A 17,885-nucleotide genomic window follows, 5' to 3' on the forward strand; every position below is an offset into this window, starting at 1 on the left:
GCGAACATTGCGCATGCGCATTAGCGACTAATCGCTCCGTTGCGGGAAAAAAATAACGAGCGAACAACTCGGAATGACCACCTGTGTGTCATAATGTATAACGGGCATTGCGGTGTGTGGCATAATGTGTCACAGGTATTACGGTGTGTGGCATAATGTATAACGGGCATTGCGGTGTGTGGCATAATGTGTCAGGCATTACGGTGAGTGGCATAATGTATAACGGGCATTGTGGTGTGTGGCATAATGTGTCACAGGCATGACGTTGTATGGTATACTGTGTCACAGGCATAGTGGTATAATGTATCATGGGCATTGCAGTGTGTAGCATAATGTATAACAAGCATTGCGATGCGTGGCGTAATCATGGCATAATATGTCACAGGCATTATGGTGTGAGGCATAATGTGTCGGGGGCAGCATTATGGTGTGTGGCATATTGTGTCGGGGGCATTATGGTGTGTGGCATAATGTCTAAGGTCCATTGCAGTATGTGGCATAATGTATACTGGGCATTACTATAAGGAGGAAAAATGACAAATAATATAAGGGGCATGATTCAGGATTATTTTTTTTTCCTGTGGTGGCCAACGTCTGGGCGTGCAGGTTTCAAAACTGGGGTTTAAGGTAGTTTTTCCCTGCAATACCACACCCCTTTATGCAAAGCCACACCCATTTCAGCAAGGACACGCCCCTTTTTTGTGGCGCGCAAATTCATCACTTTTCTAATAGCACTTTTTTTGGGGGGGGATGCATTCCCTTTTCTTTTTGTGTGATCTACACCAATGAAGTCTCCGCTTTACCTAACAGAACCAACCAAATGTCTGACTTTGGCACATGATGGAATCCCCTGCAAGATGAGCTTTGTTCTGTGTATTTTAATAGAGAACGATGTACGCTTGTATGTTGTTATATTAATTATATTTGTAAGAGCATAGACTAAGTAGGAGGAGTCAGGAATAGTAAGGGGAGGAGTCAGATGCTGACACCGAGGTGGGCCTGTCTGCTTAAAAAATCCCAGGGCCTATTTTTAGTCCGGCCCTGTATATATGTGTGTGTATATGGAATGTTCTGAATAAAAAAAGGTTATATACTGTATATTTCATTGTCACTTATTTTAAATCACACATTTCTTAGCAGTCATACATAGGATTTTAACCTGTGACCTGTTACACTGAAGGCAGACACCTTACTGATAGAGATATTTGTTCCTGCTTAGCAAGCCTGCAGATTCTAACTATGGGGGTAATTCCAAGTTGATCGCAGCAGGACATTTTTAGCAGTTGGGCAAAACCATGTGCACTGCAGGGGAGGCAGATATAACATGTGCAGAGAGAGTTAGATTTGGGTGTGGTGTGTTCAATCTGCAATCTAAATTGCAGTATAAAAATAAAGCAGCCAGTATTTGCCCTGCACAGAAACAAAATAACCCACCCAAATCTGACTCTCTCTGCAAATGTTATATCGGCCCCCCTGCAGTGCACATGGTTTTGCCCAACTGCTAAAAATTTTCCTGCTGCGATCAACTTGGAATTACCCCCTATATGAAGCTAGAATTGTCAGTTCAAAACTGTTGCAACTAGGCAGATCTATGTATTGTGCAGTCACACACTACATAGATTTGCTCAGTCACACACAATGCTGATTATTTCACTAACAATTATTTTACAAGCATCATACCCAGGATTAGAACCCACGACCTATTATACTGGAATCAGGCACCTAATGGTGCCCATACGCTTGTGAGATTATCGGTACTAGCCTTCGATTTCGACCACATCTGTGAGAGAAATCGAGGGATTGTATGCACATTTTAGGTACCATGAGACGCGATGCACGGGCACGCCACTCGAATATCGCGTCTCAAGATATTATGTGCTGCACTTAATATTTCTCGCATCATAGTGCGCAGTGGTTTTAACCCCACATGAGATATATCGCACTGCGATGTGCGAGGCCACTCCCACTCGGCGGTGACGTGCCCATCACGTGATTACCATGCGATCTATCGCATGTTCGCATGGTAATCACTTTGGCAGTTCAGGTGCGATGCCCCGCAATGTCGCTGGGCATCGCACAAGTGTATGGCCAGCATTACTGATGGAGTTATTTACTCCTGCATAGGATGTGTGAGAATTCTAACTATATGAAGTTACTTGCAATTGTCAGTAAGTGTGTAATTGTCAATTATACAGGAGCAAATAGCTTCAACAATAAGGAGTCTACTTCCAGTGAAATAGGTTGTGGGTTCTAATCTTGGGTATGATACTTGTAAAATATGTTTCTATAATAAAGAGGGTGTGACTTGTAAGGTGCAGGGAGGAAGAGCTAGGCTATCAATTAATTTAATTGAATGGTTTAGCTGAACACATGGAACGGGAGGAGAGGTGCCCCCCTACAGAGCAAGAGCCCGGCGGAAGCCGACTCCATTCCTCCCACAGTAATGCCTCTGGGGTAAGGTTAGGGTGACTGGCTGTAGCTAACACATTTGCAGATGACAAATTATTTAATATTCAGTGATCCTGTACATATGGGTGACCATATAGTCACAGTCACTGCAGGAGTTAAATGTAGACATACTGTACTGTAGGCATACAATTTTACAGATTTTCTTTTCTTCTCTTCTTTTACTAACTTTTGGAATTTAGAACAATTTTGATAAGCAAGCGAATCCCAGGAATTTAGGATTTAATTGCATATAATTCATTGTAAAGAAACACAAATGATTAGATATTAATCTTTACTGATTGCAGATGTTTCAATGTATGTCTGTGGTGTCTACTTCGGAAAACAAACTTTCCACCCTACAGATAATCATAGTCTTTTCTCTGATAGGCTTGTCAATCAACATATACATTCAGTACCTTGGAGAAATTGCTCCCAGAAAACTTAAAGGATTCACAAGCACTACAGCTCCGATCTTCGTAACTTCAGGAAAGCTCTTTGGCCAAATTGTTGGACTCAGGTGGGATCCAGATCAGATACTGTATGTTATACAGAATAAGATGTTGAACATTGCAAATGCTCGTGGGAGCCTGAGACCCAAAAAGCCAAAGACAACTGTGCATAGGTTTTTAGGAGTGCTTTATTAAAAATTTTATTTTATCATAGTTTTAGAGAGTTACTAATATTTCTCTCTGTAGTACTCCTGCAGAGCGTTGTAGAGAGAAGAAAACTAGCAAAACTCATTTGTGCAGCATGTACTGTAATAGACTTTTGCGTGATGAATATGTGGGGTCTTCATGGGTGGACGATATACGGTATCTAAGCCCAAGTAAACACGGACCTAGCCTACCAGACAAATACATCTCCAACAACAAAATAATTTGCAGTATGTATATGCAGGAAAAGTTTGTAATTAATGAGGACTTAATATACAGTGGCAGATAAATCAGTGTTGACGTAGATAATATGCAACTGTTCCCTCTAGTGCCAGTGAATTTCTTCCTCCTCCAGAAGAATATCTAGCAGTGGTCACTAGGAAGGATAGTCCTACAATTGACTCTATGGCTGTAAGATCCTCAATCAAATTTCTTTCTATCAATCTTTTTTTGTAAGATTTTTGGTTTGGGAAAAATCTGGACACAATAATGAAAACATTTACACAAGGTAATTGTGTTCATTTGCTATAGGCCATGAGAAATAGAAATTTCCCTTAATTATCTTTTCTGCAACACTTCAGAGAAGAACAAACATACAGTAAAAACCAGGCATGCAACATTTTTTGAGATTGGTGGGACCAAAATCAAATAGCCTTTCACAGGGGTGGAACTTCAAAAATATACTTTGGACCCCCTATGCCTCACACCATAATATGCCACAAGGAAGTGGCTTACAAAGAGAGGAAGAGAGTGACAGGAAGAGGCAGAGGGTGATGGGGAGAGGAAAATGGTGACAGGGAGAGGAAGAGGGTGACAGGGAGAGGAAGAAGGTGATGGAGAGAGGAAGAGGGTGACGAGAATAGGCAGAGGGTGATGGGGAGATGAAGAGGGTGATGGAGAGAGGACGAGGGTGATGGAGAGAGGACGAGGGTGATGGAGAGAGGACGAGGGTGATGGAGAGAGGAAGAGGGTGATGGAGAGAGGAAGAGGGTGGCGGGGAGAAGCAGAGGGTGATGGAGGGAGGGACAGGATGAGAGGAAGAGGTTGACAGAGAGAGAAAGAGGGTGATGGGGAGAGGAATAGGGTGATGGGGAAAGGCAGAGGGTGATGGGAAGAGGAAGAGGGTGACGGGGAGAGGAAAAGGGTGACGGGAATAGGCAGAGGGTGATGGGGTGATGCAGGGGGTAACAGAGGCAGGCAGAGGGTGACAAGGATAGGTAAAGTGTGATGGGGAACAGAAGAGGGTGATAGGGAGAAGAAGAGCTTGACAGGAAGAGGGTGACTGGGAGAGGCAGAGGGTGTCAGAAAGAGGAAGAGGGTGACGGGGAGAAGCAGATGGTGATGGGGAGAGGCAGAGGGTGACAGAGAGAGGCAGAGGATGATAGGGAGAGGCAGAGGGTGAAGGAGAGAGGCAGAGGGTGACAGAGAGAGAGGCAGAGGTGATGGAGATAGGTAGAGGGTGACAGGGAGAGGAAAAGGGTGATGATGAGAGGAAAAGGTGGATGGGAGAGGAAGACTGGCAGAGGAAGAGGGTGACAAATGTGTTACATATTACAATTTACTTACCTGGGCCCATGGTAGAGCTGTAGGGTGGAGGGCAGCTTATCCACTCCTCACACGCATCCCCAGCAATGGTGGCAAGAGCAACTTCAGGACTTCCTCACAGAGCAGGCAGGCAGGGGGAGGGGAGGGAGGAAATGTTTTGGGCCAGGGTCCTTCCTTCTGTCCTCCAACCAGTCTTTAGTCTCTTCCCCTGAATACCAGGTGGCAGCTGTGCATGAAAACTGCTGGCCGATGGATCTGCTCCTCCGGCTCCTCTGTTTCGATAGATATTTGGTGCCAGGGACTAACCGTGACATCAGGTCTACAGCGCCCAAGTGCAGCCTCAGTCACCCATAGTAAGGGGAAAGGTGAGGAGCTGAGAGGAGAGCGGCCCCTCCTCCTCCTCCAGCCAAGCCATCCTCATCAGCAGCACTACTAGGTCTGGGTGGAGGAGCTGAGAGGCCGTTCACGTCACAGCAGCACCATTAAGTCTGGGGGAAGCAGGTGCATGAGTGGAGAGCGGCCCACTTCCCGCTTCGCCTGGGACTTGAATACATGCATTGGATTGGGGCTTACAAAGAGTCAGTGTGGCGACTTTGAGCCCTTTCACTGTGGCGGGCCCCAGTGCAATGCACTGGCTGCACCGCTACTAGTTCTGCCACTGGCCTTTCAAGAATAGGGAAGCTAAAGCAGCTGCAAAGCCCCAAAAATGACTATTGCTTTGGCAACTTCTTTGTTCCACACGCGGGATTCTGGGACCCCATCACGAAGTATGGTGCTGTAATTATTTTGCCCTCCATGTTCCCCTGAGCTATCTGCAGATCCACAAAACTGTTTAGCCTCCAGCAACTTCAGTCACATTTTCCTTCCAGCCTATCAGTGCATACAGTGTCAACTGTAAACTATTGAACATTGCCAGTACAACATCTCTACAGCTTCCCCCCGCTACACTAGCATGCAGGGGACGCCCAGCACAGGGCAAATCCACCCCGCATGCCGTGCCCTTCCTCTCCTCTAACATGTGAGTGCTTCGCTCTGAAGCGAAACACTCACATGATAAGGGTAGCCCTCTGCCGGCACAGCCTAGCTGCAAAGGCAGACGGCTACCCACCATGTTTCAGGTTGCAGCGGCTGCTTGTGACATCACGCAGCTGCTGCGGCCCACCCCGCGAATGGTCCTGACACGCCTACATTGTCTGGACTGTGCCCTCAACGCAGCAACGCTGCCCTCTAAACAGCGCTTCAGCATCCCCTCCCTTCCTGCGAACGCCTCTGCCTGTCAATCAGCCAGAGGCGTTCACTTATGTGAGATGCCATCGCATCTCACTGTGTGAGCATGTTCAGTGCGGCCTCTGCATATGCGCACACTGCAAAAGGGCTTCAGCATGTGAACACATCATAGATGCGTTCCATGCTGAATCGGGCCCTCAGTGTGTTCCAACACACCTTCTCCAGTAATTGCTTCACAGCATTCTGCCTCAGTGTGTTCCCCCACACCTGCTCCAGTATTTGCTTCGCAGCATTTATCCAGTATATTCCAGCAAACCTGCTCCAGTATTGCATCACAGCAAATATAAATGCAATCTGCTCTATTAGTGCTCTAGCACCCAGTTCCTGTATTTTCTGAAGTCTGCTCCAGTTGTGCTTCTGGCACCTTGGTGGTCATTCCGAGTTGTTCACTCGGTAATTTTCTTCGCATCGCAGCGATTTTCCGCTAACTGCGCATGCGCAATGTTCGCACTGCGACTGCGCCAAGTAAATTTGCTATGCAGTTAGGAATTTTACTCACGGCATTACGAGGTTTTTTCTTCGTTCTGGTGATCGTAATGTGATTGACAGGAAGTGGGTGTTTCTGGCCGGAAACAGGCCGTTTTATGGGAGTGTTTGAAAAAACGCTACCGTTTCTGGGGAAAACGCGGGAGTGGCTGGAGAAACGGAGGAGTGTCTGGGCGAACGCCGAGTGTGTTTGTGACGTCAAACCAGGAACGACAAGCACTGAACTGATCGCACTGGAAGAGTAAGTCTGGAGCTACTCAAACTGCACAGAGAAGTCTTTTCGCAATATTGTGAATCTTTCGTTCGCAATTTTGCTAAGCTAAGATTCACTCCCAGTAGGTGGCGGCTTAGAGTGTGCAAAGCTGCTAAAAGCAGCTTGCGAGCGAACAACTCGGAATGAGGGCCCTTGTTCCAAAATTCCAAAGTATTCCTGCAGCCTGCCTGCTTCAGCTTTACTGCTGGTACGCGACACAGTTCCAGTGTATCCTGTAGCCTACTTCAGCTTTACTTCCGGTACACAATTCCAGTGTTTCCAGAAGCCTGCTTCAGTTGTTTTCCCAGCACCCAGTTCCATTGAAATTGTAGTCTGCTCCAAGATATCCTACATATTGCTACAGCGACAGGCTTTTCTACAAGCCTGCGCCTGTTCTCACTATCTGTCTTACAAATTCTGCAGTATTTGTCGTCTTCTGCTGCTACTACTAGTGAACTGCATAAGGAATAGTACTTTTAAGCCATCCAGCTACTTTCACACTCCAGCATATACTGTACAGCAAGCCCAAGGGGCCCCCGGCCTGAATCAACAAACCTCTGGTGCCATGACACTAAAGCCCTGTACACATGGGGAGAGATGTGTGCTGAGTGATTTATCAGTGACCGCTCAGCACACATCTCTCCCCCCGCTCAGCACAGCGCGATGTGACCCAGCAGTGAAATGAGCGACCTAGCACCGGCAATAGCGACACGCGGGGCCGTGCATCACTATCGCTGAGGGGCATACACACGGAGAGATCCCTGCTTAAATTCTAAGCAATCTAGTCAGATTACTTAGAATTTAAGTACTGAACCCTCCATGTGTACCCCCCTTTAGGAATCATGTCAGCGGTAGGACTTTGAATTATGTCTAAACATGGTTTCTCTTACGTCCTAGAGGATGCTGGGGACTCCGAAAGGACCATGGGGTATAGATGGGCTCCGCAGGAGATAGGGCACCTAAAAAGAACTTTGACTATGGGTGTGCACTGGCTCCTCCCTCTATGCCCCTCCTCCAGACCTCAGTTAGATCTTGTGCCCAGAGGAGAATGGGTGCACTGCAGAGCTCTCCAGAGTTTTCTGTTGAAGAAGAATTTTGTAAGGTTTTTTAATTTCAGGGAGTCCTGTTGGCAACAGGCTCCCTCAATCGTGGGACCGAGGAGAGAGAAGCAGAGCTGGCTTGTCAAGTTGGGCACTGCTTCTAAGGCTACTGGACACCATTAGCTCCAGAGGGAGTCGGAACACAGGTCTCACCTGGGGTTCGTCCCGGAGCCGCACCGCCGTCCTCCTCACAGATGCCGAAGATAGAAGCCGGGTGAGTATTGAGGAAAAGACTTCAGGCGGCTGAAGACATCAGATCTTCATGAGGTAAGCGCGCATTGCTCCCAGTCTCACACACACACACACACACACACAAGCAGGCACTGAAGGGTGCAGGGCGTAGGGGTGGGGGGGCGCCCTGGGCAGCAATTAACCTCAATTTGGCCATAAATACGATGGATTAGGCTGTGGGACAGTAAATCTGCGGACCCCCGCCATTTTATTAGTATATGATGATGGGACCGAAGCCCGCCGTCGGGTGGGCGGGGCTTGATCCTCAGCACTAACCAGCGCCATTTTCTCCACAGAGGCTGCATGAGAAAACACTGGCTCCCTGTTCTCTCCCCTGCTGAGCTTCACAGGTTGAAAAAAGGAGGAGGGGGCACTTTGGCGACGCAGTGAGTGGAGATTACAATTATAAACATATAACAGCGCTATCTGGTCATATATTCCAGTGTTTTTAAGCGCTGGGTGTGTGCTGGCATACTCTATCTCTCTGTCTCTCCTAAGGGCCTGGTTGGGGTTTTGTCCCCTTATAGGTAACTCCCTGTGTGTGTGGGGTGTCGGTACATGTGTGTCGACATGTCTGAGGCGGAAGGCTTCTCCAAGGAGGAGGTGGAGCAAATGAGTGGTGTGTCCCCGTCGGTTGTGCCGACTCCAGATTTGATGGACATGTGGCATACGTTGCATACAAGTGTGAGATCTTTACATAAAAGGCTTGATAAGGCTGGTTTAGGGGGGACATCAGGCGGTCAATCCTCAGATTGGACCGACTCACAGGGCCCGTCGGGGTCTCAAAAGCGTCCCTTAACACAAGACACTACTACCGACACGGATTCTGATTCCAGTGTCGACTATGATGAAGTAAAATTGCACCCTAGGGTGACTAAAACTATTCAGTGTATGATTGTGGCAATAAGGGATGTGTTGCATATTGTGGATGAACCCTCGGTCCCCGACACAAGGGTACACATGTTTAAGGAAATAAACATATTATTAATTTTCCCACATCTCATGAATTAAATGAGTTCTTTGGAAAAGCTTGGGAGACTCCGGATAAAAGACCGCAGATCCCCAAAAGAATTTTTATGGCATACCCTTTCCCTAAGCAGGACAGGGAGATTTGGGAATTACCCCCCACTGTGGACAAGGCCCTGACGCGCTTGTCCAAGAAAGTGGCGCTACCGTCTCCTGACACAGCGGCCCTTAAGGACCCTGCAGATCGCAGGCAAGAAACTACCTTAAAGGGTATTTATTCTCATACGGGTGCTGTGCTAAGACCGACGATTGCGTCGGCATGGATGTGTAGCGCAATTGCAGCTTGGACAGATGAGCTGACAGATCAATTTGATACTATGGATAAGGATACTATATTCCTAACTCTAGCACATATAAAAGACGCAGTCTTGTTTATGAGGGATGCTCAAAGGGACATTGGATTGCTAGCTTCTAGGGCCAATGCCATGTCTATCTCCGCGAGAAGATCCTTATGGACTCGCCAATGGACGGGTGATGCGGATTCCAAAAAACATATGGAAGTACTACCCTATAAGGGTGATGTATTGTTTGGGGATGGGCTGACGGACCTGGTTTCCACAGCTACAGCAGGTAAATCAAATTTTTTACCATATATTCCCCAACAGCAAAAGAAAGCAACACCTTATCAGATGCAGTCCTTTCGGTCGCACAAGTCCAAAAGAGGTCGGGGATCCTCTTTCCTCGCCAGAGGTAAGGGCAGAGGCAAGAGAGCACCTGCTTCGGCAGGTGCCCAGGAACAAAAGTCCTCCCCGGCTGCTCCAAAACCCACAGCATGACGCTGTGGCTCCCCTGAGGGAGTCCGCACCGGTGGGGGCACGTCTTCGACTTTTCAGTCAGGCCTGGGTCAGATCGGACCTGAATCCCTGGGTGTTGGAAATAGTTTCACAGGGTTACAAACTGGAATTCGAGGAGGTGCCCCCGCGCCGATTTTTCAAGTCGGCCTTACCAGCTTCCACATCGGAAAGGGATGTAGTGTTAGCTGCAATTCAAACGCTGTGTATACAGCAAGTGATAATCAAGGTTCCCCTGCACCAGCAGGGAAGAGGTTACTACTCAACCCTATTTGTGGTCCCGAATCCGGACGGTTCGGTCAGACCGATTTTGAATCTGAAATCCCTAAACCTGTACATAAAAAGATTCAAATTCAAAATGGAATCACTCAGAGCGATAATAGCCAACATGGAGGAGGGGGAGTTTATGGTGTCTCTGGACATAAAGGATGCGTACCTTCATGTCCCCATATATGCCCCCCATCAGGAATACCTGAGATTCGCTATACAGGATTGTCATTACCAATTTCAGACGTTACCATTTGGACTTTCCACGGCCCCGAGGATTTTCACCAAGATAATGGCGGAAATGATGGTGGACCTGCGCAAGCATGGAGTCACAATTATCCCATACTTGGACGATCTCCTGATAAAAGCGAGATCAAGAGAGAAATTACTGAGAGTGCTCCAGCAACACGGTTGGATTCTAAATCTACCGAAGTCACAGTTGATTCCGACAACTCGTCTACCGTTCCTAGGTATGATACTGGATACGGAACAAATTAAGGTTTTCCTCCCAATAGAGAAAGCCCAAGACATCCAGAACATGGTCAGAGACCTGCTAAAACCGAAAAGGGTGTCATTTCACCAATGCACTTGAGTTCTGGGGGAAATGGTGGCGGCCTACGAGGCCATTCCCTTCGGAAGGTTCCATGCAAGAAATTTTCAATGGGACCTTCTTGACAAGTGGTCCGGGTCCCATCTGCATTTACATCGGAAAATAACTCTGTCCCCAGGAACCAGAGTGTCCCTCCTGTGGTGGTTGCTGAGTGCTCACCTGCTGGAGGGTCGCCGGTTCGGGATTCAGGACTGGATCCTGGTTACCACGGACGCGAGCCTCCGAGGATGGGGAGCGGTCACACAGGGAAAGACTTTTCAGGGTCTTTGGTCAGACCAGGAGTCCTGTCTACACATCAATGTGTTGGAACTCAGGGCCATTTACAACGGCCTTCGACAAGCGGAGAGTTTTCTTCGAAACCTTCAGGTTCTGATTCAATCAGACAATGTCACAGCAGTGGCTCATGTGAACCGCCAAGGCGGGACAAGAAGCAAAGTCGCAATGGCGGAAGCCACAAGGATCCTTCGCTGGGCGGAAAATCATGTAAGCGCTCTGTCGGCTGTCTTCATTCCGGGAGTGGACAACTGGGAAGCAGACTTCCTCAGCAGACACGATCTCCATCCAGGAGAGTGGGGACTTCATCAAGAAGTCTTTGCAGACGTAACACGTCTTTGGGGAACTCCTCAAATAGACATCGCCTCAACAAAAAACTTCGGAGGTATTGTGCCAGGTCTTGGGACCCTCAGGCAGTAGCAGTAGACGCACTGGTAACACCGTGGGTGTTCGACTCGGTCTACATGTTCCCTCCTCTTCCTCTCATCACGAAAGTGTTGAGGATCATAAGACGAAGAAGAGTACAGACGATACTCGTTGTCCCAGACTGGCCTCGAAGGGCTTGGTACTCGGATCTACAAGAGATGCTCACAGGAGACCCCTGGCCTCTTCCTCTGAGGGAAGACCTGTTGCAGCAGGGGCCCTGTGTATTTCAAGACTTACCGCGGTTACGTTTGACGGCATGGCGGTTGAACGCCGAATCCTAGCAAATAAGGGGATTCCGGAAGAGGTCATCCCTACTTTAATAAAGGCTAGGAAGGAGGTGACGATAAAACATTATCACCGTATCTGGCGAAAGTATGTGTCTTGGTGTGAGACCAAGAATGCACCTACGGAAGATTTTCATTTGGGTCGTCTTCTCCACTTCCTACAGACAGGAGTGGATATGGGCCTGAAATTAGGCTCAGTTAAGGTACAGATTTCGGCCCTCTCAATTTTCTTTCAGAAGGAATTGGCTTCTCTTCCATAAGTCCAGACGTTTGTAAAGGGAGTGCTGCACATCCAGCCCCCTTTTGTGCCTCCAGTGGCACCATGGGACCTGAACGTGGTGTTGCAGTTCCTAAAATCACACTGGTTTGAACCGCTTAACAAGGTTGAATTTAAATTTCTTACCTGGAAGGTGGTAATGTTGTTGGCCTTAGCATCAGCAAGGCGAGTGTCAGAATTGGCGGCTCTATCACACAAGAGCCCCTACTTGATTTTTCATGTGGATCGAGCTGAATTGAGGACACGTCCGCAATTTTTGCCTAAAGTGGTTTCGTCGTTCCATATGAATCAACCTATTGTGGTGCCTGTGGCTACTGGTGACCTGGAGGATTCCAGATCCCTGGACGTAGTCAGGGCCTTAAAAATTTATGTAGCCAGGACGGCTAAAATTAGGAAAAAACAGAGGCTCTGTTTGTCCTGTATGCGACCAATAAGATTGGCACTCCTGTTTCAAAGCAGACTATTGCTTGCTGGATCTGTAATACGATTCAGCAGGCTCACTCTACGGCTGGATTGCCGGTACCAAATTCGGTTAAGGCCCATTCCACTAGGAAGGTGGGCTCTTCTTGGGCGGCTGCCCGAGGGTCTCGGCTTTACAACTTTGCCGAGCGGCGATGTGGTCGGGGTCAAACACTTTTGCTAAATTCTACAAGTTTGATACCCTGGCTGATGAGGACCTAGCGTTTGCTCAGTCGTGCTGCAGAGTCATCCACACTCTCCCGCCCGATTTGATGCTTTGGTATAAACCCCATGGTCCTTACGGAGTCCCCAGCATCCTCTAGGACGTAAGAGAAAATAAGATTTTAAACCTACCGGTAAATCTATTTCTCCTAGTCCGTAGAGGATGCTGGGCGCCCGTCCCAGTGCGGAAACTCTGCAAGACTTGTATATAATTGTTGCTTACATAAGGGTTATGTTACAGTTGACATCGGTCTTGGACCGTTACTGTCGTTTGTTCATACTGTTAACTGGTTATGTATGTTCCAGGTTACATGGTATGATTGGTGTGGGCTGGTATGAATCTTGCCCTTGGATTGCTAAATCCTGCCTTGTATTGTCCATCTCCTCTGGGCACAGTTCTCTAACTGAGGTCTGGAGGAGGGGCATAGAGGGAGGAGCCAGTGCACACCCATAGTCAAAGTTCTTTTTAGGTGCCCTATCTCCTGCGGAGCCCGTCTATACCCCATGGTCCTTACGGAGTCCCCAGCATCCCCTACGGACTAGGAGAAATAGATTTACCGGTAGGTTTAAAATCTTATTTTCCCACTTGCCAAGATCGAAGGTCTTATGACATCATCAACCAAGGATACAAGATAAAACTTCACTTTATACCCAGGGAACTTCTTTGTGAAATTTTGCATTCCATCCTCTCCAGTAGGCATGACAGAGCAGTTGAATTATTTCTCCTATTTCTTTTACACAAATGGGCACAGGCTTTTATTTCAAGATTTTCTTGGTACTGTAATAAAAAAGTTCATGTCTCCCATTCAGACTTTTACTTAACCAAGCTGCTGGTAGTTCTTAGGGTCTTTCTCAGGAAATTCTCATTTGTCTCATCTGTGCATTATTCTTGAAACAGGAAAGTCAGAACACCTGAGCTGTTAGCAAGATGCAAGACTAAAATATCATGGATTGGAGTGTCATTCTCAGATTCAGTATTTCCATTCTCTCTTAAGGGCCAAACATTTCAGGATCTTTTCCTTAACAGAACAGTCTTTATAAACTGTCAAGGTGGCACAAGAACAAAGACCGTGAGGGCAGAAGAATAAAGTGTTTTGTCCAGGGCAGAAAATGATTTTATATCCATATCTTAATTGCATGTAGCAGATAAAGGCAACAAGACAGATTGGTATCAAGTAAGTCTATCTGGAAGAATGGGCGTGCACAAAGAGGTTTTCATCTAATACAGAAGAATGGGCCTCATTAAATAGACTTAATGGTGGCATCCTCAAATACAATGGTAATCCAATTCTATCCCCTTGGTGGGACACCAGAGAATATGAAATATTGATTCACTCTGCAGAATGAACCTCGTTCAAGTCCGGTTGTTCTTGCACCCTAATGCGAAAAGTACCAATGTTCGGTACTTTGCGCACACGCAAAACCCATTGTGTTCATACGCAAATGGGTAATTGATAGTCTGATGCCATTTGGCGGCAAGGGGACAGGGACGATGGCCTTTGTTTGTGAAAACGGAGACGTGGTGTTGCGTTTAGGGAGAGGGAAGAGGCCAGGGTTTCCTGTAGTTGTACAGAGATTTCGTGACCTCTGCGATGGGCAGCTTGAGTGTCCCCATGGGTGCCGCAAGCCACTGGATGGTGTCCAGAGGAAGATCTGATCAGCCCACAAGTCTCAAAAAAGTTAATAAAGTGTTTCTTAAAGCTAGAAAACCAATAACTTCCCATATGTACTATTTGGGAGGCCCGTGGTGCCATGCTCCACAGATTCTGGATTTTCTACATCATGGATTAGACAAGGTTCTTGTTCTCACTAGAGTTCGATGCTCTAACTTTTTATCTCTTTGAACCTTCGCAGGTGCCAAACACATACTGTAATCTGTTCTTTCTTGAAGCAATCACATCTGCCCGTTAAGTGTGAGAGCTGTACACTTTACAGTTTGTTGTAAGGAGCCTAATCTGAATAAAGAGGTGTCACGGACTAATCTTAGTTTCTTAGTAGAGGTACTTTCTACTTTTAATATCAATCAGGCATAGTACTTTTCTTTCTTTGCCTGCAAACAATGGACACCAATAAAGAAGCATGATTACATACCATGTGTCAGGACAAATTCTGTGTTCTTGCTCACAACAAAATCATTCAGGAAAATGGATTACCACTTATGCTTTGTGTAGGATCTTCTCAAGGACATGTAGTTGTGCAGATTTGCCAGGGGAATGGATATAAATTCCTGAAGTAATAAAGGTGCATTCTACAAGAATGGTGGCAACCTCCAGGGCATACAGGGCACAGGTATCAGAAGACTGTTTATAGAAAGCGGCAGTGCCATCTCTTCATAGCTTCACCAGACATTATCTTCTATAGAGAGATCTTCTATGCATCCCTGGTTTGAAAGTAATATATTTTAACCAATTAATAAAAATACTTTTTGTTGTAATTATTTATTGTACTGTAAATTTTCTGTAATTAATGCACCTGTTTCATGTATTGCTTTGGTACGTACAAACTGTTGGGTATTTGAAAAGGAAAGAAATATAATGTCATATTTCCATATTATAACATTGTTTTCCTTAAAATACTCATGTCAGCCATATATCCCCACCAGTGCTGCCTGTTTATGTTTTGTAGGAGACCTTGGGAAGTTTCTCAAAGACACCAAAGGAAACAAAGAGCCACCAGGGCCATCTTTTAATATGGGCTCAATGGGCAGTTGCCGAGGGCCCCAGGTGTATAAGGGCCCAAGGCTGATAGCTGAGGGTCCACTTTCTCCAGGGGTACTAGATTTTTCAAAATCGGCCATGGAGAAATGGAGATATCCGAGAAAGCAGTGGTCCCCATCTGAGCCTGTTTCTTGCTCTTCCCAGCCTGATATCTCTGACTTAGAAGTTTTCTGAGGGTATACTCCAAAAGATGGGTCTCTCTTCTTTTGGTGGACACTGGCAGCTTTTCTCTACTATGCCCAGAACCAGAGATAGCCTTCCAGCAGCTGGTCCCTGCTCCAGCTCCACATGACTGGCATGCAGTTTTATATTTTGTTCTTGCTACTGAAATCTGACCCCAAGTTCCCAGTACCTCCTGAAAGGTGGGACTCTCTATTTTTGTATCTTATTGAAAGCTAAGAAATACAGCATATTTCTAGGAACTGGAGATATCTGCAGTTAAGCAATCTGCGCTCCCACTGGAAAATTATGAATATTAAGCCAACTCCAATATTCACTTCTTCGTATTAAACATCCCTACCACAATTGAAGTCATGTGACGGGGCCCCTTCATTCAGCCCAAATCCCCTTCTACAGTTTAATGTTCTCCCTCCCACCCTATCTCCCACCATCTGTGCAGTGAAGGAGTAATTAGCAGAAATTACTGATCCAGGTCCTACATGCTGAGCGAAAGATAGAACACCCCTACCACACATGGGACATCAAAGCTGTCACTTATAGCACCCTCCTCCCCTACCACTGGAGGATGGGTAGGGCCCCAGTGCATTGCTTTGCCCAGGGGCCTAAACTGCTGTTAAGATGTCCATGAGAGTCACACAGTTTAACTTACTGGTTATTTCTTTTGCCTGTTTCTACTTAGCTGACAAAGGCTATACTATTGTGAATGGCTGCTATGGAATATATTAAGGAAAAATCAGTAAAAAATGTACTTTTCAGTGACCACATTTTATTCTCTTCCAGTGAGGTCCTAGGAACAGAGACACTGTGGCCTTTGATGTTGTCACTATGTGGTTTTGCAGAACTACTGCTGTTGATCGTAATATTCCTTTACCCAGAGACTCCTCCATACCTACTGTTAGTGAAGAGAGACCTGGAGCGCTGCACAAAAGGTAACAGCAATAAACCACCATATACAGGTGTATAGTTGATATCTAAAGTAATAAAAAAATAAAATAAATTATATATATATATATATATATATATATATATATATATTGATATCAGGCGGCACTCACAGCATTGTAGATACTGGTAAATAAACGGTCAGACTCCGTATGAGTGTGTCAACGTTTCAATTTCATTAAAAATTGTCGTCAGGATACAAACAATACAATAAAGTTCTCACCTTATATCCCCACCGCTGTGTGTGCGTCTCCCGCCCGCTGTGGCGCCAGTCCAGGACGCCGGAGCTAGGCGCTGTCGGATGATGTCAAAACTGAGCGCCCTCACAGCCGCTCTGAAACCCATCACCATAGAGACTGTAAACAAATCCCCGTGCTGCAATGAATTACAGAGAAAAAAGCCAATAATCTCCATCCTGAATAGTTGCAACTATGTATATCGGTTAAGTCGCTAATCATATGTGATACTCAATGATTATTATGCTGAACTATGCATACAACAACACAATATTGCTGAGCTCAGTTAACGATAATCCAGTTAGATGGTACAATGTATAGCAAATCAATTGACAGAGCCTCTATGAATCTAACCAAAAAACAGATGATTACATAGCTTGAGTAACAGTAAACAATAAGCACTCCCACTGTTATTTAAAAACATGATAAAGGAAGTTTTTCATTTAATCCACGTGGAGACAACACATCAAGTTTAAAAATCCACCTGGCCTCGCACCTCAATAGAGCTGCCCCCCTATCACCCCCTCTCATAGATAAAGGGATGTGGTCTATCATGCGGTACTTTATACTTGCTATACTGTGTTTTAATTCGGCGAAATGCCTGGCAACTGGTTGATCGCTTGTACCGGTGGTAAGTGCCTGTCTAATAGCTGAGCGATGTAATGTCATCCTCTCCTTGAACTTTCTAATGGTTTTACCCACGTAGGAGAGCCCACAGGGGCATATAATCTGGTATACAACGTGGGTGCTCTCACACGTTAAGCGATGATGAATTTTGATCTTAGTTCCCAGATGAGGATGACAGAAAGTGTCACCGCTAATTAGGTACTTGCATGTGGTGCATGGGCATTTAAAGCAACCTGGTTTTCCTTTCGCCAAAATTTTTTTTGATGGTGGTAACCCTTTCCCTGTGATATCCGTTTTAACTAGGATATCTCTCAGATTACTAGATCTAGAGAAGCAAGGCATTAAATCCACAGCACCCAAACCCAGATTTTCATCTGTCTTAATAAGATGCCAGTGTTTTTTTAGTAATTTTACTGACTGTTTCAGATCGTGAATGAAATTGATTGACCCAGGGGAATTTAAGATTATCTGTAACCCTTTCCTTCTTGGTTAGTAGGTCCTTTCTATCCAAGGCCATTACTCTATTCTTATCGAGCAATAATTCA

General features: G+C 46.1%; 1 protein-coding gene across 1 annotated transcript in view; it reads left to right on the plus strand.

The window, feature by feature from the left end:
- LOC134884584 (solute carrier family 2, facilitated glucose transporter member 9-like) overlaps positions 1–17,885 on the plus strand; it is a 150,124-nt gene that overhangs the window by 42,863 nt on the left and 89,376 nt on the right. Inside the window, exons 5-6 of the mRNA XM_063913000.1 lie at positions 2,836–2,965; positions 16,316–16,464. Coding sequence (XP_063769070.1) covers positions 2,836–2,965; positions 16,316–16,464 — 279 coding nt within the window. The remainder of the gene's footprint in view (positions 1–2,835; positions 2,966–16,315; positions 16,465–17,885) is intronic.

This window comes from Pseudophryne corroboree, chromosome 1, assembly GCF_028390025.1.
Source record: "Pseudophryne corroboree isolate aPseCor3 chromosome 1, aPseCor3.hap2, whole genome shotgun sequence".
NCBI classification, from domain to species: domain Eukaryota; kingdom Metazoa; phylum Chordata; class Amphibia; order Anura; family Myobatrachidae; genus Pseudophryne; species Pseudophryne corroboree.